The 12,365-nt window shown below is 55.7% G+C and overlaps 1 protein-coding gene across 1 annotated transcript in view; it reads left to right on the top strand.

The window, feature by feature from the left end:
• The first annotated feature begins 7,962 nt into the window (after positions 1–7,962).
• The window catches only part of NTRK3 (neurotrophic receptor tyrosine kinase 3), a 397,129-nt gene continuing 392,726 nt past the window's right edge, over positions 7,963–12,365 (top strand). Inside the window, 2 exon segments of the mRNA XM_045448711.1 lie at positions 7,963–8,133; positions 8,302–8,897. Coding sequence (XP_045304667.1) covers positions 8,650–8,897 — 248 coding nt within the window. The 5' untranslated portion in view covers positions 7,963–8,133; positions 8,302–8,649.

Consider the following 12,365-nt stretch of genomic DNA (forward strand, 5'->3'; position numbering starts at 1 on the left):
CGATTTGGTAATTTCTTTCTTTGAGTCCCAGGTATGTGGGCAATGTCTTCCTCTCTGAGCCCGAGGACTTTGGGGCATCACCTCTCTAGCCTTCTGATCTCCTGGAGGTCTGTGCTGCTTTCAGAAATAGAAGTCAGGATGGTTTCCAGCAAGCAGAGAGGGCAGAATTTAAGAGCACCCTACTATGGGGGCTGAACCATCTGGGAAAGGGTGGGGCCCCTAAAGGAGAATATAGAGGAAAAGAAGGGAAATGACATAGCTACATTTTTCAGGTGAGGATGGGAGAGGCTCAGCAAGGTGACAGGATGTGCCCAGGCATCCGGCCAGTAGGTGCTGGAGCTAACATCTGGACCAGATTTGCCTGGAACTAATGCCCATGCTTTAGCTGCTCCTCCAAAGAGAGACCATAATGAGAGGTGTGGACAGAAAGCATTGCCTTGGCATTCCCTTAACTCTTGAGACCAACCGGTGGTTGATAATTGCAGGCAGATCAGGTGTGAAATGCTGATGGAATGTGCAAAGGTCCTGGTGTCCACTGCCTGGTTAGAAGGAACCAGTAGCTGTCATTTGTGGAGTGTTCCATATCCACGAGGCATTTTTACATATAACCTCTTCTTGGATACTCGGGATGACTGGTCCCCCATGTGGCAGAGGAGGATGTGGAGAATCAGAGAAGTCAAGCAGCGTGCCCAAGGTGACACAGCCCGATAGGTTTTTGACACTAAATGAACAAATTCGTTCAGAGCTGAATCTGGAAGCTGGTGTTTGAGCCAGGGCAGGGTAAGGTGTGATCCTGGCTGTTTTGCTGAGAAACAGGTGGAGAAAAGAGCAGCGTGGGAGGTAGTGAAGGCGTAACAGGAGACTAGGGGCTGAATAGCGTGGCTGGATTGGCCGGGAAGGACTAGAGTATGTAGTTGGGCCCCAGGAGGTAGGGAACAGGGCTTGGGTTTCTGCAGGACAGAGGCCACAGTAATGGGACTGTTGGGCCTGGGCTCAGCCCCCTGCTCTGCTGGGTGTGAAGAGCTCATGAGAGCCCAGGTGGTCTGGCATTGCCTTGGAAACTGCTGTTCCCAACCTTCTCCTGACTGTGGAACTGAGATCAGGAGCTACTTATCTCTCTGTTCTCGAAGCCCCTTGATAATTGCTCTGCCAGGGACAAGTTTACAGCAGCAAGTATAACTCTGGGGTGTGGAGGAGGTAGTCAGCTCAAGGCACCCCAATTCTGTCCCAAACTTCTCTTAGGGACATGCGTGGGGTTTTAGGCAGCAAAAAGGTACATTAAATCCGCTCCAAAATGTGTGATGCGCACTCTTGCGGGGACACTGAGGTAAGCCCCCGGGAGAACAGAGTGAACAGCAGGGACAGGTCCTAGCCCTGTTGGTGCTTAATAGACTGACACTGAGCCCTTATTTACGATGTGTTGAAAGGTTTCAAAGTGCAGGGTTTTGCTTAACAAACATGTGTAAGGCATCTGTTACTTATCAGTTGTGTTTAAGGGGTTGACAAATCAGTACATAAAACAAGCAAGGTCCTTGTCCTCAAGAAACTTATACTTTAAAAGCTGGTAATAATGGGGAGGGGGGGTGGCGCCTGGGTGGCTCAGTAGGTTAAGCATCTGCCTTGGGCTCAGGCTATGATCTGAGTTTGAACCCCGCATCAGGCTCTCAGCTGTCTAGGCAGAGCCCACTTAGGATCCTCTGTCCCCCTGTCTCTCTGCCCTCCCCCCAAAATAAAAAAAAATAAGGGTACCTGGGTGGCTTAGCCCATTAAGGGTCTGACTCCGGCTCAGGTCATGATCTCAAGGTCCCTAAGGTGGAGTCCTGGTGGTGGGGCTCTGTGCTGACAGCTCAGAGCCTGGAACCTGCTTCAGATTCTGTGTCTCCTGTGCTGCCCCCCCCCCCCCCATCTCTCTGTCAAAAATAAACAAACGTAAAAAAAAAAAAAAAAAAAAAAAAAGGCTGGTAACAGGAAGAACATCCCCTTCTAGGTGAACAAAAATTCACCTAGAAGGTTCTGCCCCACCTTGTCAATTTCAGCCCCCCTCAATTTCAGCTTCTCAGCTTGTCAGTTTTAGCCCCCTCCTCCCCTCCAATTTCAGCTTCCCACCTTGTCAATTTCAGTTCCTTCCTCTGCCAAATGAAGGCCATTGGCCTGGCTGCCCTTTGCTCAATACAAAGTAGGTGGGGTGTGTGTAAGTTACTGCAGGAGGCTTAAGAGGAACGGGTCTTTGACAGAGGGTGAGCATGACTGTCTGCCCTCTACCCTGCTCTTTGCAGAACCTGCAGTGGACATGGCTGGGAACCCCCTGCTAGGCAGGACAGGCGTCAGTCCCTGTGGCACTGAATTCCCGCCCAGCCCAACTGCTCACAGCCAGTGGTGACTCAGCAGAGGCTACCCCCAGGGCAGAGGGAAGCTAACCCTCCTACCCCCCAACCCTGGAGCAACAGCCTGGCAGGAGAACCAGGGAGGACCCTGGGGTTACTTCTCAGTGCCCAGTGCCTTGTTCCACATGGCGCTCAGGCCTGGGGCCTTCCCTGGCTGCTGGTGACTCTGGGGTCTTGGAATGCAGCTGAGAACATCCATGGGAAGTAGAGAGGCTGCAGGGGACCACCCCACAGCTCAGCCCCACACAGTTAATTTGCTAGGGGGTGTTGCTAGGGGGCTCTGTTTCCTGCATGTGTGGGATGAGATTTAGGGTGACCAGGGCGTTTGCCCGTTGGTGGATAGTTGGTTGGTCCTGAGGCTTCCCAGTGGAAGCAGGAAAGCCTTCTGGGTACCTTAAAAGTGGAATAATGAAGCTAACACACACAGAATGCTTGCTGTGTGCCAGGCACTGTTCAAGGTGCTTTACTGCATTATCTCACAACCACCTTGTGAGTTAGGCCCTGTGAACCCCCACTTTGTGGATGGGGAAACCGAGGCACAGAGAGTTCAGTGCCTTGCCCAAGGTCAAATGCTATTGGGTGGCTCAGTCATCTCACTGGGTCTATTACATGAAACCATATTTAGTTTTGTTACAGTTGCCTACTGTCTTGTACCCAAGGTCACAGCACCTGTAGCCTGCAAGACTTGAAGTGTACTTTAAAGGGGCCATTGACAAACCTGAAGGTATTACCAATGACCACAGTGGGGAAGGATCAGAAAACTGATTTTGAAGCGTAGGGAGGGCCCTGAGGATATTTTGCTTGGAGAAGAGTTGAGAGGTGGGCACCCTTCTGACTGGCTTGTAGAAATGAGACTAGACTTTTCCTTGGGGTTCTAGGTGTACCTCTAGTACCAAGGATGGATGCTTCAGGGAGGCTGGTTTTAGTATTTGAAACTGAAGGCTATCCAAGGAATAAAGCTGTTTGTGGACAGACTGGGAGGCCTTGGTTGGTATGAGCTTCCTGTCCCTGAAGGTGTTCAAGGAGGGATAGACTGAGCACTTGGAGATGTCATGAGCGGATTTCTGCATCAAGTAGGGCTGTGGGTCGTTGGCCTTGAGAGTCCTTTCCAGCCCAGAGATTCTGTGAATCTCTCATCCAGGGCAAGTAGAAGAAGTAGAGAATCACCTGGGCAGCATCCCCAGTGAGGAACCCCAAGCCCCCTCCAGACACTCCCTCCAGGGCAGCACAGGAGAATCTGGGTATCCTCAGAAAATAATGGACAGGATGGAGGAGTGAGAGGCAAGGGGCTCTGTTCCCCCTGGCAGGTAGCTCCAACCTCCTGGCAGGTGCATTCCCAAGACCTTGGGATTTGAGTCAGGATCCTGAGCTGGGGCATCTTGTTGTTAGATTCTCTTGTTTCTTTTGACATCTTGTGGTAAGTGGGGCTTTCACCCTCCATGTGTGATCAAAACTCCCTCCTTGGCACCTGGCCTTCTGGATACCGTTACATGTCCCCAGCCTCCAACCATGCCTTTCTGCCTCACATCTTGAGTTTGGGTCACCCAGGAAACAGGCTTTTTTCTCAGACCCAAGTCCAAGTTGGCCAGCTCCAATAGCTTTTTGGAACAGCAGGTTCTTCAGGGCATGGTTTTCCCTCCGTCTCCTCTGGTGCTCTCCTAGTCACTACCAGTACATTTCTTTTCCCAGCTTAGAGTTTGGGCAGGAGGCCCTGTTTCTTCTCAGACTGGAAAGTCTGGCAGCACAGCTTCTGGATTTAGGCTGACACCACAGGAGTAGGGCATGGTGGGTGAATCCAAAGTGCCTGGGGTCTGGCCTGCATCCCTGTGACATGGTCCCTGCCTTAGGAGTGTGGGCTCATGGGAAAAGCGGATGTGGCTGGGTTTGGGTTTGGAAAGGCAGACATGTGAAGAGTGGGCCAGCAGAGGTTGGGGGGGGAGGTACTGGGAGGTGATGACTCCTGGGTCAGCGTCTTAATGTTTGTATGCCTGCTGAGTCTTTACTCCCCCTTCCTCCTTTCCTAGAAGGCAAGGGATTTCGGCTCTGGGGATACCTTACAAACAAAATAGTCAAGGAGGAATCTCAGGTGCTCACACAGCTGGAACATGCCCTTTGGGATGAGACAGGTGTTCAGTTTTCTCTGGATGGCACAGAGGTTGGACTGCTGTGCTCCAGGGGGTGGCCTCCCCTCTGGCTTGATGGGGGGCTGCATCCAGATCAGGGGTTCCCACCTTATCCAAACCCTTACTACCAGAAGGCAGCTGCTCCACTGTAAAGGGTTTCTAAAACTTTCCAAAACATTTCTTTTCATTTTATATAGAGAGAACACGAGCAAGCGTGAGCGGGGGAGAGGTACAGAGAGGGAAAGAGAGAGAATCTTAAGCAGGCTTCATGCTCAGCACAGAGCCCCACATGGGGCTCGATCCCACAACCCTGGGATCATGACCTGAGCTGAAATCAAGAGTCGTTTGCTCAACTGGCTGGGCCATCCAGGCGCCCCATTTAAAGCTTTACTTTCTGTTAAAAAAAACTGCCTCCTCTTGCCTCTGATGGGTCAGCTGGGGCTATAGTGCTAAGTTTCCTCATTTCTAAGACTGCAGCTGGCAGGAAGAGGTGGAAAGGTTTATCCCGATTGGCGGGATGCTGAGCTGGGTCCTGATCTCTCTGGGACCCAGTGATGGCTGCAGACTTAGAATCACTATGTGTCAGGCATTATTCCTTGTCAACCAGGACGTTTTTACCAAGGAGACACCCCAAATGCTCTGGATCCCTGTTGACGAAGAGGAGGGTGTCTACAATGGACGCTTTCTCCTGCTTTCTCAACTAAATCTGGTGTATCTCAGGGGTTAAGAAGTGTTGAAGCAAGAGTGTATTACATCCCTGGGTGAAGTGAGCGCCTTCTTGTGCTTATGGTGAAACTTCCTAAGTTTGTACTTAACAAGGTCCCTGCACCTGATATACTCAAGTTTTGTTTTGTTTTGTTTTTCCACCCTAATTGAATAATATTCAGGTCCACGTAGAACCAGAGGGTATTCAAGCTGGAAGGTATTTTGGGAGTCATCTTGGTACTTTTCAAACTGCAACGTGCTTATCAATCGCCTGGGGAGCTGGTTAAAATGGATATTCTGGTTTAGTAGGTCTGGGGTAGGGGCCTTAGATGTCTCATTTGGAGAACTTCCAGGCGATGCGGACGCTGCTGGCCAGAGGGCTACGCTTTGGATAGCGAGGTCCAACCTAGTCATTCTACAGACACGAAAGTTGAGGCCCAGAGGCTTAGGTGATTTGCCAGTGGTCAGAACTGGAACTCTGTTCTCTCCATTCCTAGTCTATCTGCTTTAAAAAGGGCCTCCTTCCTTTTAAGCTGCCACTTCCTGCTCAGGCCCAGGGCTCTAGCATAAACAGAACATCCCATCTTAATCCCATTTTACTGTTAGGATGAAAGGCTTCTTGTTCCATCAGGGCCCCTAGCTTCACAGCCTGCATTTTTATTATCTCCAAAGGGGTTTTAAAAGTTTTTTTTTTTTATTTGTTCTGACTTATGGGCACCTCCCCTTCTCTGTTGGAGATGGTAAGAATCGGTTCTCTCTCTCCCCCCAGAAAGTGTGCCGGGCATTGTTTAGGTACAACCATTTCAGTTTCAGTCTGGAAAAGTACTGTTGGGCGCAATCCCTTTGTCGTTCCCTGCTTTTTGGACTCTCCCCTGGGGTGGTCTGAGGAAGGTTCTCTGTGTATCTCTGCTGCCACCTGCTACCTCCTGAGGCCAAACTTTGATTCTGCCTCAGTTTCCCAGGCTTTCAGGTATTCTCAGGCCTCTCCCAGAATGGGACTTTCAGGGCAGGGTGGTTCCCAGTGGACAGAGGGTATCAGGGGGTTGGCCTAGGACCAGTAGGAACTGGTTTGTCAGGCTAAGGAGGTCTCCACTCTCTGTCCCCTCCTGCTGGTGGGAGGGCAAAATGCCAGTCTGGGGACAAGGCCATAATGGCAACAAGGGGGTAAAAGTCTCACCAAGGCTGAGGGATCACAGAATGTAAGGGGAAGTCGGGAAAACTGCCTTTTATAGACATGTTCCTTTCTTTCCTTTTTTTTTTTTTTTTTTTTTTCTTCCCAAGTTTACTCACAGCGACAGTGCCACTCGCAGGCGCCTGGTCTGTCTGTGGTTGCGCCTGGGGTGGGCGGGTGGCACCCGCATACCCCCTTCCCCCATCTTGCCTGCAAGTTGCCTGACCTGCATCGGAATCCATAGGGGGGTGGGGGAGAAGCCTTTCAGATGCTGGATGCAGTTGAATTCAGCGTATTCGCCTCGTCGCCTGCCCTCATCCAAGATCGGGGAGGAGAGCCCAGCTTTCTTCTGCGTGTGAATGCTGTAGTGTGTTTGCCTGCTCGGACTTCCCTAACCCTTTCTTTTCCTTTCCCACAGCGAATGCTCTGGTTTTCTCAGCAAACAGCTCACATTTGGCATTTTGACGTTTTATTAAAAAAAGAAAAAGAAAAAGCCCTACCCAGGCAAAAAGCGGGGACCCTTCTCTTCTCCGATGGGATCCGAGCTCGCGTCAAAGGCTGCACCTGCTCTGCGCCCCTACCAGGAAGGGGTGCTTGTGTGGGAGGGAAGAAGGGAGGTTCTGCGCCCCCGAATCCGGAGAAAGCAGCCCGCCCGCCCCCTCACCGGGCAGCCAGAGCAGCGCACCCGAGAGCCGAGCCCAAGAAGCCGGCCTCTGACGGTGCTGGTCTGCTTGCCAAAAAATGCCCCTTGCATCTCAATTTCCCCGGCCGTTTCTCTCCCACGCACGACTCGCCCGGGGCCACCTCGGCTCCCTAGCGCAGTCCTTGGGGCGCTGGTTCCATCCCTCCCCTCCCAACGCCGAACGCAAAGCCCACCGCCAAGAAGGCGCAGGGGGTGCAGGGTGGGGGCACCAGCCCCTCCCGTGCCCCTCAGTCCCCTCCCAGCCGAGCCCAGCTCCCAGACTCTCGATCACGGAAATAAGTGTCATTTAGACGGAGAACCGCGCGTCCGCGGCCACCCGTCCCTGGCTCTGGGTGCTTCTCTGCGGTTCCAGTGCGCTCCCGAACCCCCCTCCCCCGTCGCCGTTTTCGGGCCTGTGCCCCCCACCCAGACTCGGGAGCACTCCCCGGTCACCTCGGCTGCGTCCATTTCACTTCCTCTCGCGGTCCGGATTGCAGCAAAACACCGGGCAGCGCGAGGGCCAAAAAGTGGAAAGGAGAGCGCCTTTCGGCGTCGCGCAAGCCAGCTCGCTAACTCCCCCTCCCCAGCCCAGACCCTCTCAATCCCAACTGCAACTTTTTCCCTTCCGTCTTGGTTTCCCCTTGGCCGCGGCGAGCGGGCGCCGGGCCGCGAGGCGTGGAGCGGGCGGGCGGCCGCGCGGCTGCGGGTGGCGGTGCGGGCGAGAGCCGCGAGCCGCGAGCCGGAGAGTGGGTGGGTGGGTGGGGAGGGAGGAGGGGAGAGGACGGGCGGGGAGAGAGTGGGGTGTGGGGAAGGGGAGGGGGAGAGGAGGGAGGGGGGAGATTCCGCTCTCCTGCCGCTCCCAGCCGGGGCGGGGGGGAGGAGGCCGCGAGGAGGGAGGGGAGGAGGGAGGGGAAGAGAGGGAGGGAGCCGAGGAAGACGCTCCGATAACCCGTGCGTTTCGTAAGGCTCTGAGCACTTGTACATTTCTGCAGGCGCGCGACGAGCCATTCGCGGCGGCTGCTGCAGCTCCGACTGCATCCTCCTCCTCCTCCTTCCCCCGGGCTCCGGGTGTGTGTCTGCGTGAGTGTATGTGTGTGTGTGTGTTTTGCAGGTGTGTCCGTTTTAATTCTGCCCAGTAGGTGGGACTTGGTGACTTTAGCACCATATTTTTCCTTTTCTTTTTTTTCCCTTCTTTTTCTTTTTTGCCTCCCTACCGTCTGTTGCAACCCTGCAAAGTCTCGGAGTCGGAGAGCGCGGCTCGCTTCCCGAGCCCCCGGACCCGGCGAGCCGGCGAGCGCCGAGCCGGCCACCATGCCAGGCAGACCGCGCCACTAGGCGCTCCCCGCGGCTCCCACCCGGCGGCGGCGGCGGCGGCAGCGGCGGCGGCGGCGGCGGCGGCCGCGATGGTTTCAGACGCTGAAGGATTTTGCATCTGATCGCACGGCGTTTCAAAGGCAGAGGCCCCCCCTCCCCCTTCCCCCCTCCCTCGCCGTCTTTGTTTCCTTCCCCCCCAGCTCTCCCCACTCCCCCCACCCCACCCCCCTCTCCTCTCCTCCTCCTCTTTTTTAGAAGCCACGATCGGAGATGGATGTCTCTCTTTGCCCAGCCAAGTGTAGTTTCTGGCGGATTTTCTTGCTGGGAAGCGTCTGGCTGGACTATGTGGGCTCCGTGCTGGCTTGCCCTGCAAATTGTGTCTGCAGCAAGACTGAGATCAATTGCCGGCGGCCGGACGATGGGAACCTCTTCCCCCTCCTGGAAGGGCAGGATTCAGGGAACAGCAATGGGAACGCCAGCATCAACATCACAGACATCTCAAGGAATATCACTTCCATGTAAGTCGGGCGGCAGCTTCCCCAGCCCGCCTCCCCTCTCGCTCCGCGTCTCCCCCACGCCCGCCCGCCCGCCCTCGGCCGGGAGCCGGCCCTCCGCCCGCCCGCCCCAGCTCGCTGCTGCCCGCCGTCCGCCGGGCGCGCGTCAGGCTCGCCGTGGCTCGGGAGATGCTTTCGGGTGGCGGAGTCCAGGTGATCCGGCCCCGGCACGCGTGAGCCGGGGCTTGCGTGTGTGCCTCTCCTCGGAGGGGACCCCAGCCGGCCGAGGGCTTGCGGGGCCCAGCTCCCGCCCCCGCCCCCACCCGCTGTGGCTCGTCGAGTTCTTTGCCCCCCACTGAATAGCAACAGTTTGGCCACGCTCGAGTGGAATAAAGTAGACGAGGTTCGATTCCCGGCAGAGGCGGCGGCAGTGACAGCGGCGGCGCTTAGCCGGTAGGGAAGGTGACAGGGACTGTTTGCGATCCAGCCGAGATGTTTAACTATTTCCTTTTGGAAACCGCAAAGCACGCTGACAAGTAAACAAGTTGGGAGCTGGCTGCTCGCGGGGAGACTTTGGACATGTCGTGGCCATCATGGACGCCTACCTCTTCCCTTTCCCTCTCGCCCGCCCTCTCCAACCCCATTTTGGGCATTTCCGAGACACCCCCGCCTTTCCCACCCTCATCTGCATCTGGGCGCCTACAGATCCCGTCCTTGTGAGCTTTGATGACTGCTCCGGTAATTCCGAGTCAGGATGGAGAACGGAGCAGAGGGGACTGGCGTGTCTTGGGGATGGGGGTTATATGATCTTGCAGATGCGTTTTTTTGGGGAAAATCCAACTCGGATCAGCGTTTTGTTTGGTTCTGCCCCATCTGAGCGAGACCTATGGTGGCCCGTATTTCCCACCCGTCCCCCTCCCCCCAACCTTGGGTAGGGGTCGGGGATAGAACTGTGAGCCCCAGGGAAGAAGAGCTCAGGGTCCAGGGAAGCTGGCCATCTTTTCTTCCACTGACCTCAGGGCCAGGTGACCCCCCTCCCTCCCATTTTGACATCCAGAGATGGGTGTGGACGCACTGGGGTTGCCCAGGGCATAGCTCTCTTATCCCCCTCCCGAGGTCCACACCCCTTGGGGTCCCTCAAAGTGAGTAGGAACCCAAGAGGGATTCACACTGAAGTCTTGGCTGGGGTCTCAGGACGGCGTTAGGGGTGGACTCAAGACCTGCTAAGTCTGCCATTGGTGCTGCTCTCCCAGGTGGCAACCGTCCCTTTGCCTCAGAGATGGGGCGGCCAGGCCGGGAGGAATTGCAGTCCTGCTCTCCCAAGAAAGCCCGCCAGCCCTTTTGGTTTCATGGAGAGTGTGCTCGTGTTCTTGCCACTAACAGTTTGAGGAAATGTATGGCCCAGGAGATGTCTCTGACTCCTGGCCCAGGAGACCAGCTTGACCCACATCTTAGCTCTGCTGCTCACGTCCTCACTACCTTCAGCGGGTGGGCCTGGGATAATAAGACAAACAGCCAAGGTGGGAGGGGTTGGAGGGGGGCAGGGGCTAAACAGGATGGACCCAACTCTGCCTCTCCTGCCCTGCAGGCCACAGCATTCCAGCATCCGGGAGGATGCCTGGAGGAGGGTCTGGAGCGGGATCGTCAGGGAAACTCCAGCTGGGAAGTGCACCATCGGGCTGTGGGGGCTGGGGTGGGGAGAGCATAGCAGTGGGTCCAGGGGCTCAGGAGTGGGATCTAGGGATTTCCAGGGGGATTAGTGGGCCAAGGATTGGAGAGAAGGGGGCCTGGTGTGGGTCTCTGGGAGCTGGGGAGCCTTATTCAGCTTGTTCTTTGCTTCCAGGATACGTGTATCTGTAGGAAGCCAGAGGGAGGCAGGGATGGCCACAATCACGTAGGCTCTCTGTAGCTAGGCAGAGGTTTTCAGCGCTCCTCTGAAAGCGATGCTTGGGGAAGCAGTTTGATCGAGGAGAGTTGGCTTCTCTTTCCAGGCAGTGGTTCCGAGACAGAGGTGCTGGAAAGGTGGGTGATGGGTGGGGATGGGGCAGTCTCTTGTCCCCTTGGGTGTTGGAGGACTCCAGTGGGACATACAGGAGGACGGTGGTTAGGGAGTGTATTGGGAGACTGTGTGTGTGTCCCCATCCTTGCTTTGGGACTCTGCAGATGGGATTCCTCTCTTTAAATCCACCCCAACACCTAAGAGCCAGGGAACTGGATTCCCACAGGAGCTGTGTGGAGTGGCAGGTGGGGGAGAGGCAGGTCAGAGGTCATGGGTTTGATGACCCTTCCTCACCCCATCTTTTCCCCAGTGCCCTGTTACATCTATGGCTGGTATTGACTGAACTCGGGGAAGGGCTTCGTCTTCTAGCCCAGAGGCAGAGATCAGTGGAGGGAGGCAGGGGGAGTCATGCTCAGCCTGGGAAGCAGATGTCACCGTGTCCTGTTTTACCCAAGGGAATGGAAGCTCAGGGTGGCAGAGTAATGTTTGGGGGCACGTAGCCCCAGTGGAGAGCCAGGCTTGGATCTCTGTCCGTCCAACACCAAAGCTGAGGCCCCAATTCTGCCTGGAAGCCTGTGGAAGCAGGCCGGGAGGAGGGCCTTAAGGACAGACAGAAGCTCTCACTGCAGGGCAGGAGGCCCGACTTCAGCATGATCTGGCAAGGGGGCTTGAGTTGAAGCCGGGGCTCGGCCGGAGGAAAGCGTGATCTTCCAATTTCTGACGCTATCAGAGATGCAGAGTTGAGGGGTCCTGCAATCTTCTACTAGCCTGAAGCTCTTGCTGGTGGATGCTTAGGGGTGCAGCTTGGGCAGACTCTGGGGGATGAAGAAGAGGCTGGGGTGTAGACAGATTTCGACATCAGGCCTAGCTACAGGAACTGGGGGGGCTGGCTTCCACAGATGTTGTGGGACCGTAGAGTTCTAAGGTCCCTCCCTCAGTGTTTAACTGACAATACGTAAATTTTAAGACAGTTGAGAGGTGACTCATGGTCTTTCTCTAAGGGTCGTGTGTGGCTTGGCTGTTGTGTACCCATTGGAGGCTGGCTGAGGGTGCCTCTGATGGAGCAGGGGGCTGTCCCGTTGGTATCAGGAGGGAAGCCGCTGTAAGGCATCAGGGCAGAAGTGTGGGTCTCCCCTCTGCTCCTCCCCAAGGGCCCTCTCCCTTGGCCTCTTTCTGTTTAGGAGGCCAGTTCCTCTGGAGCCCAAGGCACACAGTAACCTTACCTAGAAGGGTCCACGCACTGCCCTGCTGCGCTCTGGCCCCACCAGGCTCTGACGTCACAAAGGCAGAGGGCGGTGGCTGGGAGGTGGGCCCACTGTCTAGGTCAAGCCTGCCTGGGGTTGGATCTGAATGGTGTCTTCTTTGACTGTCTGAAGATCAAAGGGGAGGAGATGGCTCACAGGGCCCAGAGTTCCTGGGACTGGCTACCCCGCCTTGGGAATACCATGAGCTCTTTCTTGGCTGGGACTCTGAGCCACCAACTGGGTCTCTGC

This window comes from Leopardus geoffroyi, chromosome B3 (genome assembly GCF_018350155.1).
Source record: "Leopardus geoffroyi isolate Oge1 chromosome B3, O.geoffroyi_Oge1_pat1.0, whole genome shotgun sequence".
Taxonomy (NCBI): Eukaryota; Metazoa; Chordata; class Mammalia; order Carnivora; family Felidae; genus Leopardus; species Leopardus geoffroyi.